The 16,903-nt window shown below is 37.8% G+C and overlaps 1 protein-coding gene across 1 annotated transcript in view; it reads right to left on the bottom strand.

Moving 5' to 3' along the window:
- Positions 1–16,903, bottom strand: part of TEX11 (testis expressed 11) — a 378,612-nt gene that overhangs the window by 28,757 nt on the left and 332,952 nt on the right. Inside the window, exons 26-28 of the mRNA XM_060086496.1 lie at positions 2,666–2,815; positions 1,282–1,390; positions 215–335 (exon numbers count right to left, since the gene is read on the bottom strand). Coding sequence (XP_059942479.1) covers positions 215–335; positions 1,282–1,390; positions 2,666–2,815 — 380 coding nt within the window. The remainder of the gene's footprint in view (positions 1–214; positions 336–1,281; positions 1,391–2,665; positions 2,816–16,903) is intronic.

Below are 16,903 nucleotides of genomic sequence, written 5' to 3'. Positions count from 1 at the left end.
ACTGTGCCACCAGGGAAGCCCCAGAAATTTTCTACTTTTAACTATTTACATTTCACAAACCCAGGGAAATTTTATAGTGTGTAACCACATTTTAATACAAATTTATTTACATTAAAACTCATATCAAAAAGCATTATTCTATGTGATTTCTAATACATAAGATAATTTAGTTCTTTAAAATTAGCTTAAAGTTTAATATCATTGTTTGACTTACAGTGTGCCTAATAAAGCTCAGAGCATCTTCAAAATAGTGACAAATTTCTTCCAGGGGACAGAGTTCTTCTTTTGGCACCACATTTGGCACTAAGAGGTTAACCAAGCTGTGCATACATTTGCTGAAAATCAAAAAGAGAAAACGCATCCCATAAGGAAAGAAATCATTGACTTCATGGCTAAGATAAGTAAAATCTGGATCTCATCCCAGACTAAGAGCTTCAAAACACGTCTGTTCTTCCTTCAATTTTATCTGGCCTACAAGCTCAGAAGACAGATTTTTGAAGATATAAAGGGGGCTGACCAATCCTTCCTTTTATTATGCCTACGGTTGTCTTTCACTTTTTTTTTTTTTTTTAGTTTCCTGAACTAAGGAGTTGTGTCTGTTTACTATATTTTATGAGCTGGTTTAATCTACAGATACTTTAAAGCATCTCGTTACATCCTCAAATGCAGAAGGGAACTGGGATTTAAATTGGGAGTAATTCCAGGAGAGCTCTCTCATGTCTCAGGAAAGGAAGACTGTAATGAAGTTTTCCAGAGAAAAATCACACAATATCTATTTTTCCCCCATGTCTAGGCATAGAGAACATAAAATCTTCAATAAATACTACTTTATATTATGTACAGCACTTACTGGTCCTTAAAGAAAGGTGCTTAGAAAAAAATATATGAGGCAAATGTAGCAAAATGTTAACATCTGTTAAATTTGAGCGGTGGATACACTGGTGTTTGTTACATTAATCTCTGTACTTTTCTGTATATTTGGCATATTCAGTAATGAAAGAAAGAAAGGTACTTAATTAGTAATTTTATTATATACACAGGCTCACACAAAGAAGTAACTTTCTCCCTCTTTTCTCCTTTGGGAAAACCAGACTCCTTTGCCTTGCCTCGGTCTATCACACAACTCTAAATATGGAGCTATTCTGAGGGCTTTTTAGTCCAGGAGTTACAGGAGTGGCCCAATCATCTTTTGAGTCAGTTGATTGATGACTTATCGGACATTGACTATAGCACTTTTGGCTATCAAAAACTAGGATTCAGTGTTGAATTATATTTACTAACCTGTATCTCAAAACATCAATTGATTCTTTCCTTCTGTGGAGAAGTAAAGCCTTTTTCAAGGCCTTTATAGCGACAGAAGGGTAGTGTGCAGGCATATCCATTGCTAATGCTACAGGAAGGGAAGCAAAAAGATTGTGAATACCATGATCTCATCCATCACAGTTTTCATCCCACATTACAACTGACTTTCTCTGATGAAACTGACCTGAGACAGATGAACAAAAACAAATAAATAAACAAACACAAAAATCCAAAAATGAATTTTATAAAATGATGAATCCATGGTGGCTTTCAGAGATAGCTTCTACTTTCTGGGCAGAGTAACATGGTAGGATCACCAGGTTATATTTTTTCTTCAGCAAACATCAACAGAGAACCTACTGTTTCTGTGAGCCTGCGCACAGTCATACAGGTGAAGCAATAATCTTAGGAACCAAAGTGAAGGAGGGGCACACTAAGAAGGAAACAGAAAGCAGATAAGTAAAAGGGTACTAATCAAAAACAGATTTATACTAAATATACTGTTTCTGCCTAATATTAAAAGCAGGAAACACTTGACGTAAGAGTAAGTATCAGAGATAAAACCCCTAAAACTTCTAGACGCATTTACCAGGCCTCTAGAATTGGAGTTCCATTATACAAGGAACAGTGGTCACCATCACATGTCTATAAAGTATACGCCACCAGCTCCACGGGTCTAGAAATTCTGTCTTGGCAAGACAAGGAAAGGCAAATGTGACTCTTGTGCACTTGGGGCTACCTAATACCTTTATTAGCTACACATAGGTTCCCGAGGAGGGTGAAAGATATAAAGGGAACATAATGAGGCCATTTCTTGCAGTATATCCCCATAGAGGCTCTGAGCCCCCAAATACTACTTATAGCCCAATGACAAATTTGAGGTTGGCAATTGTGTTAAAAATATCACCAATCTTTCTCTGTACACTTTTATAAACGGCTAAGAGTGTATCACTTTTGATTAGTGAAGCAGCTGATTGTCTATTTCTAACTAGCTGAGCAAAACTAACTTTCTGAAGTTTGAGCTACCTCTATTGTGTAGTTATATTATTCGATTCTACACATAAAATAAATATGAGCACCTATTACGGGCAATTCACTTTGCTAGGGTTTATAAGTACAACAAATACAAGTAATTATTACTCATGACCCTAAGGAGCCTATAATCTCATATAAAGAAAAAGATAAGTGCACAAACAATTATAATACAAAATAGTTCGAGAATGCCATTAGAGAAGGAGAAACAAAGTGCTATGAGGATACACTGCTTCCCACCTGGAGGAAAGAGAGAAGAGAGAGAAGAAAGAAAAAAGTAGTACGATTTAAATGGGTACCAGCCTTCCAAAAACATAAATACAGCTCTTACATGCGATTGTTTCCAATGCTCTAATTCCTAAATGAGGCAGTTCCCACACTGATTCCAGGAAGCTGTCCAGTGATGGGTCATTCATTTTGGCTTTAACTTCAAACTCATACAGCAGAAGCAATGTCTCACATGGATCTCTTGAGAAGTCCCCTAAGAAAGAGGCAAAAATGCAACATTCTCTGTGATTACATTTTATCATTCTCTTCTATTCTAATCTCTCTTCTGGGGAGATTTTCCTATTGAGGAAAATTAATTTTACTTATAATTTGAAGGTTATCCCAGCTCCTGTAGACAGATCTTTTACATTTTAAAATCTATAAACTCACCAATACTTTCACACCCTGAAATGCATTCACTAGAGTTGTCTACATTTCCTGAAATTATTACCATGATATTCCTAAATAGCCTGGAAAAGTCTTGTTGCTATCTAATTCAAATACGTTTACCTGCCTTACTTTAATGACTGAGTTAACCAGAAAATACAGTGCAATATAAACCAACTGTGGTTTTATTTTAAACAAAGCAAGGGAAAGTTTCCGAACTGTTTCATTTAGTCAGTCAACAATATTTCTTGGTTATCGCCATGGGCAGAATCTTGTATCAGGTGGCATCTACCATACTATGTGAGATGGTTTCCAATCACCCTTGTTACACTGAACGTTTTCAAAAGTTTGGAGGTATAGCATACATACAATAAACTGAGTGAAGTGCATTAATCTTAAACAAACAGGGTGATGAATTTTTATATATGTTCAAACCCATATAATCACTACCCAGATCATGATATAGAACACTTCCAACACTCATGCTCCTTTCCAGTCAATATCACCTTTGCAGAGTTAACAACTATTTTGACTTCTATCACTACTGATGGGTATTTTTTGTTATTGAACTTCAGTGATAGCATGTAGAACTATAATCAACTTTTGAATATTGACCTGTATACTGTGACTTGCTTAACTTCATTTATTAGTTCACATAACTTTTTTGTAGATTCTTTGGACTTTTGATATAGAGAATCATGTGTCCTCTGCAAATACAGATAGTTTTATTTGATCTTTTTCACTCTATATATGTCTTTTCCCACTCTTTCGCTTGCCTTATTGCATTGGCTAGGACCACCAGGATGATGATGACCAGGAGTGGTGAGAGTAGACATCCTTGACTTGTTTATGTCCTTAGAGGGAAAGCATTCAGTCTTTCATCATTAAAAATGACATTAGCTGTAGGTTTCATTTTTGTGGATGGCCTTTATCAGCTTGAGGAACTTCCCTACTATTCCTGTTTAGCTGAGAGTTTCTATAATAAATGGATGTTGAGTCTTGTCACTTAATCTGTTGATATGGTGAATTAAATGATTGAGTTTACAATGCTGAACCCAGGATAAAACTTACTTGGTTATAATCTATTATCCTTTTCATGTTTTACTAGATTTTAAACTATGAATTCAATGGGTATAGGACAATTCAGGTTATCTATTTCTTTTTGTGGGAGCTTTGGTAGCTTGACTTTCAAGGAATTTGTCAATCTCATCTAACCCTTCAAATTAATGGGCATAAATTTCTTCAGAATATTCCCTTATCTTTTTTTTAATGTCTGTAGCATCTGTAGTGATGTCAACACTATCATGCTTGATATTGTTAATTTGTGTCTTGATCTGCCTGGCTAGAGTTTTCTCAACTGCACTGATCTTTTCAAACAACAACAACAATACAGCTTTTGGGTTCATCAATTTTATCTATTATTTTCTGGTTTAAATCTTACTTCTGACTTCTGCTCTTATATTATTCCTTTCATTCTGCTTGATTTGGTTCAATTTGCTAATTTTTTCCCTAAGGTGGAGGCTTATTTAAGATCTTTCTTTTTCTCATAGAGGCATTTATTTCTACAAAGTTTTGTCTAAACACTGCTTTAGCTGTATCCTCCAAATTTTTATATGCTGTGTTTTCATTTACTTCCATTAAAATTATTTCTAATTTCCCTTGTGAATTTCTCTTCGACCCATTTGATTATTTAAAAGTATGTTTTTTAAATTGAAGCATAGTTGATTTACAGTATTATATTAGTTTTGGGTATACAACATAGTGATTCAATATTTTTATAGCTTACACTCAGTTTAAAGTTATTACAAAACAATGGCTATATTTTGCTGTGCTGTACAATATACCCTTGTTGCTTATCTATTTTATACATAGTAGTTTGTATCTTTTAATCCCATACTCCTGTCCTGCCCCCTCCCCGCTTCACTCTCTCCAGTGGCAACCACTAGTTTGTCCTCCGTATCTGTGAATCTGTTTCTGCTTTGTTATGTACATTGGTTTGTTTTATTTTTTAGATTCCACATATAAGGGATAACATAGAGTATTTGTCTTTCTCTGTCTTACTTATTTCACTAAGGGTAATATTTCTAAGTCCATCCAAGTTGTTGCAAATGGCAGAATTTCATTCTTTTATGGCTGAGTAATATTCCATTTTATATATTACACCACATCTTCTTTACCCATTCATCTGTTGACAGACACTTAGGTTGCTTCCATATCTTGGCTACTGTAAATAATCCTGCTATGAACATTGGGGTGCATGTATCTTTTTGAATTATTGTCTTCTTTTTTTGTAGATATATAACCAGGAGGGAATTGCATAATCACATGGTAGTTCTATTTTTAGTTTTTTGAGGAACCTTATACTGTTTTCCATAGTGGCTACACCAATTTACATTCCCACCAACAGTGTACAAGGGGTTCCCTTTTCTCCACATCCCCACCAACATTTGTTATTTGTAGACATTCTAACAGGTGTGAGATGATATCTCATTGTGGTTTTGATTTGCATTTCTCTAATGATTAGTCATGTTGAGCATCTTTTCATGTGCCTATTAGCCATCTGTATGTCTTCTTGGGGAAAATGTCTATTTAGGACTTCTGCCCATTTTCAATTGGGTTGTTGGTTTTTTTCTTGATGCTGAGTTGTATGAGCTCTTTATATATTTTGGATATTAACCCCTTATTGATCATATCATTTGCAAATACTTTCTCCCATTACATAGCTTGTCTCTTCGTTTTGTCAATGGTTTCCTTTGCTGTGCAAAAGTTTTTATGTTTAATTAGGTCCCATTTGTTTATTTTTGCTTTTATTTCTTTTGTTGTAGGAGACAGATCCAAAAAATATTGCTATGATTTATGTCAAAGAGTGTTCTGCCTATGTTCTCTTCTAGAAGTTTTATGGTTTTAGGTCTTGCATTTAGGTCTTTAATCCATTTTTAGTTTATTTTTGTGTATGGTGTGAGGAAATGTTCTAATCTCATTCTTTTACATGTGGCTGTACAGTTTTCCCAGCACCACTTATTGAAGAGACTGTCTTTTCTCCATTGTATATTCTTGCCTCCTTTGTCATAGATCAATTGACCGTAGGTGCATGGGTTTATTTCTGGGTTCTCTATTCTGTTCCACTGATCTATGTGTCTATTTTTTTGCCAGTATCATGTTGTTTTGATTACAAAAAAATGTGTTGTTTTGATTACAATAAATGTGTATTCTGGTGTTGTTGGGTAGAGCATTCTATAAATATCCATTAGATCAAGTTGGTTGATAGTGTTATTTATGTCTTCTATACACTTGCTGAGTATCAGTAGCTTTGTAGTACAGTCTGAAGTCAGGGAGCATGATACCCCAGCTTTGTTCTTTTTTCTCAAGATTGCTTTGGCAGTTCGGGGTCTCTTGTGGTTCCATAAACATTTTAGGATTATTTGTTCAAGTTCTGTGAAAAATGTCATGGGTATTTTGATGAGGATTGCCTTAACTCTGTAGATCACTTTGGGTAGTATGGACATTTTAAACAATATTAATTCTCCCAATCCAAGAACATGGGGTATCTTTCCATTTCTTTGTATCATTTTCAAATTCCTTCATCAATGTTTTATAGTTTTCAGAGTATAGGTCTTTCACCTCCTTGGTTAAGTTTATTCCTAGGTATTTTATTCTTTTTGATGTGATTTTATTCACAATTGTTTTCTTGCTTTATCTTCCTGATAGTCCACTATTAGTGTATAGAAAAGCAACAGATTTCTGTATATTAATCTTGTATCTTGCAACTTTACTGAATTCATTTATTCTAATACTTTTTTGGTGGAGACTTTAGGGTTTCTTATATATAGTATCATGTCATCTGGAAATACTGAGTTTTATTTCTTCCCTTCCAATTTGGATGCACTTTATTTCTTTGCCTTGTCTGATAGCAGTGGCTAGGACTTCCATTGCTATGTTAAATAGAAGTAGCAAGAGAGGGCATCCTTGTCTTCTTCCTGATCTTAGAGGAAAGACTTTCACTATTTCACCATTGAGTATGATGGTAGCTGTGAGTTCATCATAAATGGCCTTTAATATGTTGATATATGTTCCCTCTATATCAACTAGAAGTATGTTGTTTAATTTCCAAAAGTATATTTGGAAAAATATAACTAAAATATATTTTACATATATTTTATAGATTTATCATTTAATTCCATTATGGGAAGAGAAAATACTTTGCATGATTTCAATCCTTTTAACTCTTTTCAGGTTTATTTTATGCTTCAGAATATGGCCTATTGGAATGATCCACGTGCATTTGAAAATAAATGTGTATTCTGGTGGTGTTGGGTAGAGCATTCTATAAATGTCAATTAGATCAAGTTGGTTGATAGTGTTAGTTATGTCTTCTATATCCTTGTTCAGTATCTGTTGACTTATTCTATTGATTACTGTACTGGAGTCTCCAACCATAGGGTGGATTTGTCTATTCCTCCTTTCAGTTCTATCAGTTTTTGTTTCATGTATTTTGAAGCTCTGTTGTTTGGTACATTACAAATTTAGGAGAGTTATGTTGCCATGTTTAATTGACCACTTTTTCACTATATCCCTCTTTATCCTTAGTAATATTCCTTGTTTTAAAGTGTCTTCTCTGATATTTATATAGCCATTCCAGCTTTCTTTGGATTAGTGTTTGCATAGTGTACCTTTTTCAATTCCTTTTATTTTTAACCTATCTATGTATTAATATATAAGTGGGTTTCTTATAGACAGCATGCAGTTGGGTGTTGATTTTTTAGCCAATCTGACATTCTTAATTTCTTTTCTTGATCTTTTAATTGGTGTGTTTAGACCAGGGGTGAGCAAACTACAATCTATGGGCTGGCCGCTTGTTTGCCAATAAAGTTTTCTGGGAACCCAGTCATGTTCATTTGTTTAAATATTATCTGTGCCTATTTTTCTGCCTATAATGGCAGAGTTGACTAGTTGTGCCTGAGACCCTACGGCCTGTTAGCTGAAAATATTTACTATTGGGTCTTTAAGAAACGTGTCCTGGGCTTCCCTGGTGGCACAGTGATTGAGAGTCCGCCTGCCGATGCAGGGGACACGGGTTCGTGCCCCGGTCTGGGAAGATCCCACATGCCGTGGAGCGGCTATGCCCATGACCCATGCTCGCTGAGCCTGCACGTCCGGAGCCTGTGCTCCGCAATGGGAGAGGCCACAACAGTGAGAGGCCCGCGTACTGCGCAAAAAAAAAAAAAAAAAAAAAAAAAAAAAAAAAGAAACGTGTCCTGACCTCTGATTTAGACCATTTATATTTAATGCAACTATTGATAGAGTTGGGTGTTCTTGAACTTTATTAAAATGAATTATACTTAGAACAATTAGAAGATCAAGAAGGAAACATGTCTTGAAAAACACTATAAGCCAACTAGACCTACCAGACCTTTAGAGAACACTCAACAGCAGCAGAATAGACATTCTTCTCAAATGCATATAGAATATTCTCTAGAATTAATGATATGCTAGGTCATAAAACAAACCTCCATAAATTTCAAAATATAAAATGATACAATGTATGTTCTGTGACCACAGTGGAATGAAATTAGAATAACAAAAAAGAAATTGGGAAACTCACAAATATATTGAAAGTAAACAAGACACTTTTAAACAACCAATGGGTGAAAAAACAAATCAAAAGAGAAATTAGAAAATATTTTGAAAATGAATGAAAATGAAGACACAATATAATAAAACTAATGGGATGCAGCTAAAGTGCTTAGATGAAAAATTATATCCATAAACATATAATTATATTGGTAAACATATAAACATATAATTAATTATATCTTTACAGAAAATATGTTGTACACCTTAAACTTATATAGTGCTGTATGTTAATTATACCTCAATAAACCTGGAAAAAAATAAAATAAAATGAAACTTAAAAAAAAGAAGGAAAAATAGATCTCAAATCAATAATATAACCCTCCACATTACTTAAGAGCAAACTAAACCCAAAGAAGTAGAAGGTAGAGAATAATAAAGACTGGAGTGGAAATGAATGAGAGAATAGGAAAACAATAGAGAAAATTAATGAAACCAGAAGCTGGTTCTTTAAAAAGACCAACAAAATTGACAAAACTTTAGCTAGACTGACTAAGAAAAAAGGAGAGAAGCCTCATTGCTAGAATCAGAAATGAAAAAAAAGAGACATCATTACCAACCTTAGAGAAATAAAAAGGATTATAAAGGAATGCAATGAAAAATGTATGCCAATAAATTGGACAACCTGAATAAAATAAACAATTTCCTAGAAAGACAAACTACTGAAACTGACTCAAGAAGAAACAGACAATCTGTATCGATGTATAATGAAGGAAGATATTGAATTAGTAATTTAAAATACAGGGACTTCCCTAGTGGTCCAGTGGTTAAGACACCACACTCCCAATGCAGGGGGCCTGGGTTTGATCCCTGGTTGGGGAACTAGATCCCACATGCATGCCGCAACTAAGAGTCTGCATGCCACAACGAAGAAGTCTGCATGCCACAACTATGAGCCTGCATGCCGCAACTAAAGATCCCACATGCCACAAGTAAAAGATCCCACATGCCACAACTAAGACCCGGCACAGCCAAAATAAATAAATAAATATTTTTAAAAAACCACAGAAAAAGAAAAGGCCAGGCCTATACAGCTTCACCACAGGATTGGAGCAAACATTTAAAGAATAATTAATACTAAGTATTTACTAATTCTTTCAAAAATTGAAGGGGATGGAACATTTCACAACTTATGCTATAAGGCCAGATTACTATGATACCAAAACCAGACAAAGACATCACAAGTAAAGAAAATTAGACAAATGTCTCTTATGAATATAGACACAAAAATCCCCAACAAAATACTAGTATTCTGCATCCAGCAACATATAAAAGAATTATACAATGTGATCAAGTGGGATTTTTCCCAGGAATGTAAGGTTGCTTTAACAAGTGAAAACCAATTAATATAATACACCATATCAACAAAACAGAGACTACATGATGATCTCAGTAGAGGTGGAAAGTATTTGACAGAATCCAATAAGCCTGATAAAACACTGTCATGATAAAAACAATTAACAAACTAGGAGTGGAAGGGAGCTTCCTCAACCTGATAAAGGGCATCTATGAAAAAACCACAGCTGACAACATACTTAATGGTGAAAGACTGAATTCTTTCCCTCTAAGATGAAGAAAGACATGTATGCCCACCCCTACCATTGCTATTCAACACTGTACTGTAAGTTCTACCTAAAGAAATTAGGCAAGGAAAAGAAATAAAAAACATCGAGACTGGAAATGAAGTAGTGAAACTATTAATACACAATGTGATCCTGTAAATAAAATTCCTAGGGATTCCAGTAAAATACCATTAGAACTAATAAAGAAGTTTAATAATATTAATGTACAAAAATCAATTCTATTTCTATACAATAGCCATGAGCAAAATGAGAATAAGATTAAGAAAACAATTCCATTTATAATAGCACCAAAAATAAACTATTTAGGATTAAAGAAGTAAAGGACTTGTACACTGAAAACTATAAAAAATCATTGAAAGAAATTAAGATGTAAATAAATGGAAAAATATTCCATGTTCATGGATTAGAAGGCTTGACATTGTTAAAATGGCAATACCCCTAAAAATGATCTATATATTCAACACAATCCCTACCAGAATCCCAGCTGGCTTTTTTCTTTTTTCAGCAACTAACAGGCTGATCCTAAAATTCATGTGGAAATTCAAGGGATCCAGAATACCCAAAACAACCTTGAAAAAGAAGAGCACACACACACACACACACACACACACAAAAGAAGAAGAAGAAGAAGAACACATTTGGAGACTAACATTTCCTGAAATAAAACCATGTGTCTATGGTCAACAATTTTCCACAAGGAGACAAAGACCATCCAATGGGGAAAAAATAACTTCTTTTCTTTTCTTTTTGGCTGTGCCACATGGCTTTCGGGATCTTAGTTCCCTGACCAGGGATTGAACCCGTGCCCTCAGCAGTGAAAGCACAGAGTTCTAACCAATGGACCACCACGGAATTCCCAAGAGTAGCTTTTTCAAAAAAGTGGATCTGTATAGCCACATGGAAAATAATGAAACTGGACCTACTTCATACCACGTACAAAAGTTAACTCAAAATGGATCAAAGACCTACATGTAAGAACTAAAACTATAAAACTCTTTAGAAGAAACCACAGGAGTAAACCTTTATGACTTTGGATTGGCAGTTATTAGATATGATACCAGAAGCAGGAACAATAAAAGAAAAATAGATAAACTGTACCTCATGAAAGTTAAAAAAAAAAGTGCTTCAAAGGATGCTACTGAGAAAAGGAAAAAACCCACAGAATGGGAGAAAATATTTGCAAGTCATATATCTGATCAGGGACCTGCATCTAGAATATATAAAGGACTCTTATGACTTAATAATTTTTTTTTTTTTGTGGTACGCGGGCCTCTCACTGTTGTGGCCTCTTCTGTTGCAGAGGCTCTGGATGCGCAGGCTCAGCAGCCATGGCTCACGGGCCCAGCCGCTCCGCGGCATGTGGGATCCTCCAAGACCAGGGCACGAACCAGTGTCCCCTGCATCAGCAGGCGGACTCTCACCCACTGTGCCACCAGGGAAGCCAATTAAAAATTGGGCAAACGATCTAAATAGACATTCCTCCAAAAAATACGTACAAATCGCCAACAGGCATATGAAAAAATGCTCAATACCATTAGTTGTCAAGAAAACCAGTCATTGAGACTTCCCTGTTGGTGCAGTGGTTAAGAATGCACCTGCCAATGCAGGGAACAGGGGTTCGAGCCCTGCTCCGGGAAGATCCCACATGCCACGGAGCAACTCAGCCCGTACGCCACAACTACTGAGCCTGCGCTCTAGAGCTCCTGAGCTACAACTACTGAGTCCACGTGCCACAACTACTGAAGCCCGAGTGCCTAGAGGCCATGCTCTGCAACAAGAGAAGCCACCACAATGAGAAGCCTGCACACCGCAACAAAGAGTAGCCCTCGCGCGCCGCAAGTACTGAAAGCCCACGTGTAGCAATGAAGACCCAACACGGCCAGAAATAAATAATAAATAAATAAAGTTTAAAAAAAAAGGAAAATCAGTCATCAGGAAATCAAAACCACAATGGGATATCACTCTACACAAAGAAGGGTGGCTAGAATCAAAAAGTCAGATAATATAAGTGTTGGCATGCTGGTGGAGAAATTAGAAGCCTTATACACTACTGGTGACAATATAAAATGGTGCAGCCAATTTGGAAAATGGTCTGGCAGGTCCTCAAACAATTAAACAGAGTCACGGAGAGGGGAGCTTAAAGATGGTGGAAGAGTAAGACGTGGAGATCACCTTCCTCCCCACAAATACATCAGAAATACATCTACATGTGGAACAACTCCTAAAGAACACCTACTGAATGCTGGCAGAAGACCTCAGACCTACAAAAGGCAAGAAACTCCCCACGTACCTGGGTAGGGCAAAACAAAAAAGAAAAAACAGAGACAAAAGAATACGGACGGGACCTGCACCAGTGGGAGGGAGCTGTGACGGAGGAAAAGGTTCCACACACTAGGAAGCCCCTTTGCGGGTGGAGATGGGGGAGTGGACGGGGTGGGGGGGAAACTTTGGAGCCATGGAAGAGAGCACAGCAACAGGGGTGTGGAGGGCAAAGCAGAGGGATTCCCGCACAGAGGATCAGTGCCGACCAGCACTCACCAGCCCAAGAGGCTTGTCTGCTCACCTGCCAGGACCGGTGGGGGCGGGGAGCTGAGGCTCTGGCTTCGGTCAGATCCCAGGGAGAGGACTGGGGTTGGCTGCATGAACACAGCCTGGCTAGTGTGCCACGGCTAGCCGGGAGGGAGTCTGGGAAAAAGTCTGGAGCTGCCAAAGATGCGAGAGCCTTTTTCTTGCCTCTTTGTTTCCTGGTGCGCAACAAGAGGGGACTAAGAGCACCGCTTAAAGGAGCTCCAGAGACGGGCGCGAGCCACGGCTATCAGCGCGGACCCCAGAGACGGGCATGACACGCTAAGGCTGCTGCTGCCGCCACCAAGAAGCCTGTGTGCAAGCACAGGTCACTATCCACACCTCCCCTCACAGGAGCCTGTGCAGCCCGCCACTGCCAGGGTCCCGTGATCCACGGACCAACTGCCCAGGAGAACACACGGTGCCTCAGGCTGGTTCAACGTCATGCAGGCCTCTGCCACTGCAGGCTTGCCCCGAACTCCATATCCTTCCCTCCCCCAGGCCAGAGTGAGCCAGAGCAGCAGAATAAGCTGCCACTTTAACCCTGTCCTGTCTGAGCAAAGAACAGACGCCCTCAGGAGACCTACACGCAGAGGCGGGTCCAAGTCCAAAGATGAACCCCAGGAGCTGTGTGAACAATGAAGAGAAAGGGAAATTTCTCCTAGCAGCCTCAGAAGCAGCGGATTAAATCTCCACAATCAACTTGATGTATCCTGCAACTGTGGAATACCTGAATAGATAATGAATCATCCCAAATTGAGGAGGTGGACTTTGGGAGCAATGATATATATATATTTTTCCTTTTTTCTCTTTTTGTGAGTGTGTATGTGTATGCTTCTGTGTTTTTGTCAGTATAGCTTTGCTTTTACCATCTGTCCTAGGGTTCTGTCTGTATTTTTTTTATAGTGTGTTTTATTTTTTATTATTTTATTTTATTATTATTATTTTTTTGCGGTATGCAGGCCTCTACCTGTTGTGGCCTCTCCGGCTGCGGAGCACAGGCTCCGGACGCGCAGGTTCAGCGGCCATGGCTCACGGACCCAGCCGCTCCACGGCATGTGGGATCTTCCCGGACTGGGGCACGAACCCGGCTCCCCTGCATCAGCAGGCGAACTCTCAACCACTGTGCCACCAGGGAAGCCCCTTTATTATAGTTTTTAGCACTGTTATCATTGGTGGATTTGTTTTTTGGTTTGGTTGCTCTCTTCTTTCTTTCCTTTTAAAAAAATTTTTATTACTTCTTTAAAATGATTTTTTTAATAACCATTTTTAATTTTTATTTTAATAACTTTATTTTATTTTATTTTATCTTCTTTCTTTCTTCCTTTTTTTCCTCCCTTTTATTCTGAGCTGTGTGGATGACAGGCTCTTGGTGCTCCAGCCAGGCATCAGGGCTGTGCCTCTGAGATGGGAGAGCCAAGTTCAGGACACTGGTCCACAAGAGACCTCCCGGCTCCACATAACATCAAACGGCGAAAATCTCCCAGAGATCTCCATCTCAGTGCAAAGACACAGCTCCACTCAACGACCAGCAAGTTACAGTGCTGGACACCCTGTGCCAAACAACTAGCAAGACAGGAACACAACCCCACCCATTAGCAGAGAGGCCGCCTAAAATGATAATAAGGCCAAAGACACCCCAAAACACACCACCAGACGTGGACCTGCCCACAAGAAAGACAAGATGCAGAGTCATCCACCAGAACACAGGCACTAGTCCCTTCCACCAGGAAGCCTACACAACCCACTGAACCAACCTTAGCCACTGGGGACAGACACCAAAAACAACGGGAACTACGAACCTGTAGCCTGTGAAAAGCAGACCTCAATCACAGTAAGTTAAGCAAAATGAGAAGACAAAGACACAGCAGATGAAGGAGCAACGCAAAAACTCACCAGACCTAAAAAATGAAGAGGAAATAGGCAGTCTAACTGAAAAAGAATTCAAAATAATGATAGTAAAGATGATCCAAAATCGTGGAAATACAATGGAGAAAATAAAAGAAACCTTTAACAAGGACCTAGAAGAATTAAAGAACAAACAAACAGTGATGAACAACACAATAAATGAAATTAAAAATGCTCTAGAAGGGATCAAGAGCAGAATAACTAAGGCAAAAGAACGGATAAGTGACCTGGACGATAAACTAGTGGAAAAAACTCCTGCAGAACAGAATTAAGAAAAAAGAATGAGGGCTTCCCTGGTGGCACAGTGGTTGAGAGTCCACCTGCCGATGCAGGGGACACGGGTTCGTGCCCCGGTCCGGGAAGATCCCACGTGCCACGGAGTGGCTGGGACTGTGAGCCATAGCCACTGAGCCTGCACGTCCGGGGCCTGTGCTCCGCAACAGGAGAGGCCATAGCAGTGAGGCCCGCGTACCGCAAAAAAAAAAAAAAAAAAAAAAAAAACCAAAAAGAATTGAGGACAGTCTCAGAGACCTCTGGGACAACATTGAATGCACCAACATTCAAATGACAGGGGTCCAAGAAGAAGAAGAGAAAAAGAAAGGGACTGAGAAAATATTTGAAGAGATTATAGTTGAAAAGTTCCCTAATATGGAAAAGGAAATAGTTAATCAAGTCCAGGAAGCACAGAGAGAACCATACAGGATAAGTCCAAGGAGAAACACGCCAAGACACATATTAATCAAACTATCAAAAATTAAATACAAAGAACAAACATTAAAAGCAGCAAGGGAAAAACAACACATGACACATAAGGGAATCCCCATAAGGTTAACAGCTGATCTTTCAGCAGAAACTCTGCAAGCCAGAAGGGAGTGGCAGGATATGTTGAAAGTGATGAAGGGCAAAAACCTACAACCAAGACTACTCTACCCAGCAAGGATCTCATTCAGATTTGACGGAGAAATTAAGACCTTTACAGACAAGCAAAAGCTAAGAAAATTCAGCACCACCAAACCAGCTTTACCACAAATGCGAAAGGAATTTCCCTAGGCAGGAAACACAAGAGAAGGAAAAGACCTACAATAACAAATGCAAAACAATTAACAAAATGGTAGTAGGAACATACATATCGATAATTACCTTGAATGTAAGTGGATTAAATGCTCCAACAAAAAGACATAAACTGGCTGAATGGATACAAAAACAAGACCCCTATGTATGCTGTCTACAAGAGACCCACCTCAGACCTAGGGACACATACAGACTGAAAGTGAGGGGATGGAAAAAGATATTCCATGCAAATGGAAATCAAAAGAAAGCCGGAGTAGCAATTCTCACATCAGACAAAATAGACTTTAAAAGAAAGATTATTACAAGAGACAAAGAAGGACACTACATAATGATCAAGGGATCAATCCAAGAAGAAGATATAACAATTGTAAATATTTATGCACCCAACATAGGAGCACCTCAATACATAAGGCAAATACTAACAGCCATAAAAGGGAAATTGACAGTAACAAAATCATAGTAGGGGACTTTAACACCCCACTTTCACCAATGGACAGATCATCCAAAATGAAAAGAAATAAGGAAACACAAGCTTTAAATGATACATTAAACAAGATGGACTTTATTGATATTTATAGGACATTCCATCCAAAAACAACAGAATACACATTCTTTTCAAGTGCTCATGGAACACTCTCCAGGATAGATCATACCTTGGTTCACAATTCAAGTCTTGGTAAATTTAAGAAAACTGAAATCGTATCAAGTTATGTTTTCTGACCACAACGCTATGAGACTAGATATCAATTACAGGAAAAGAATCTGTAAAAAATACAAACACATGGAGGCTAAACAATACACTACTTAATAACCAAGAGATCACTGAAGAAATCAAAGAGGAAATCAAAAAATACCTAGAAACAAATGACAATGAAAACACGAAGACCCAAAATCTATGGGATGCACCAAAAGCAGTTCTAAGAGGGAAGTTTATAGCAATACAATCCTACCTCAAGAAACAAGGAACATCTCAAATAAACAACCTAACCTTACACCTAAACCAGTTAGAGAAAGAAGAACAAAAAACCCCCGAAGGTAGCAGAAGGAAAGAAATCATAAAGATCAGATCAGAAATAAATGAAAAAGAAATGAAGGAAATAATAGCAAAGATCAATAAAACTAAAAGGTCGTTCTTTGAGATGGTAAACAAAATTGAT

The sequence above is a fragment of the Mesoplodon densirostris genome, chromosome X (genome assembly GCF_025265405.1).
Source record: "Mesoplodon densirostris isolate mMesDen1 chromosome X, mMesDen1 primary haplotype, whole genome shotgun sequence".
NCBI lineage: Eukaryota > Metazoa > Chordata > Mammalia > Artiodactyla > Ziphiidae > Mesoplodon > Mesoplodon densirostris.
This window is presented reverse-complemented; position numbering and strand designations above follow the sequence as displayed.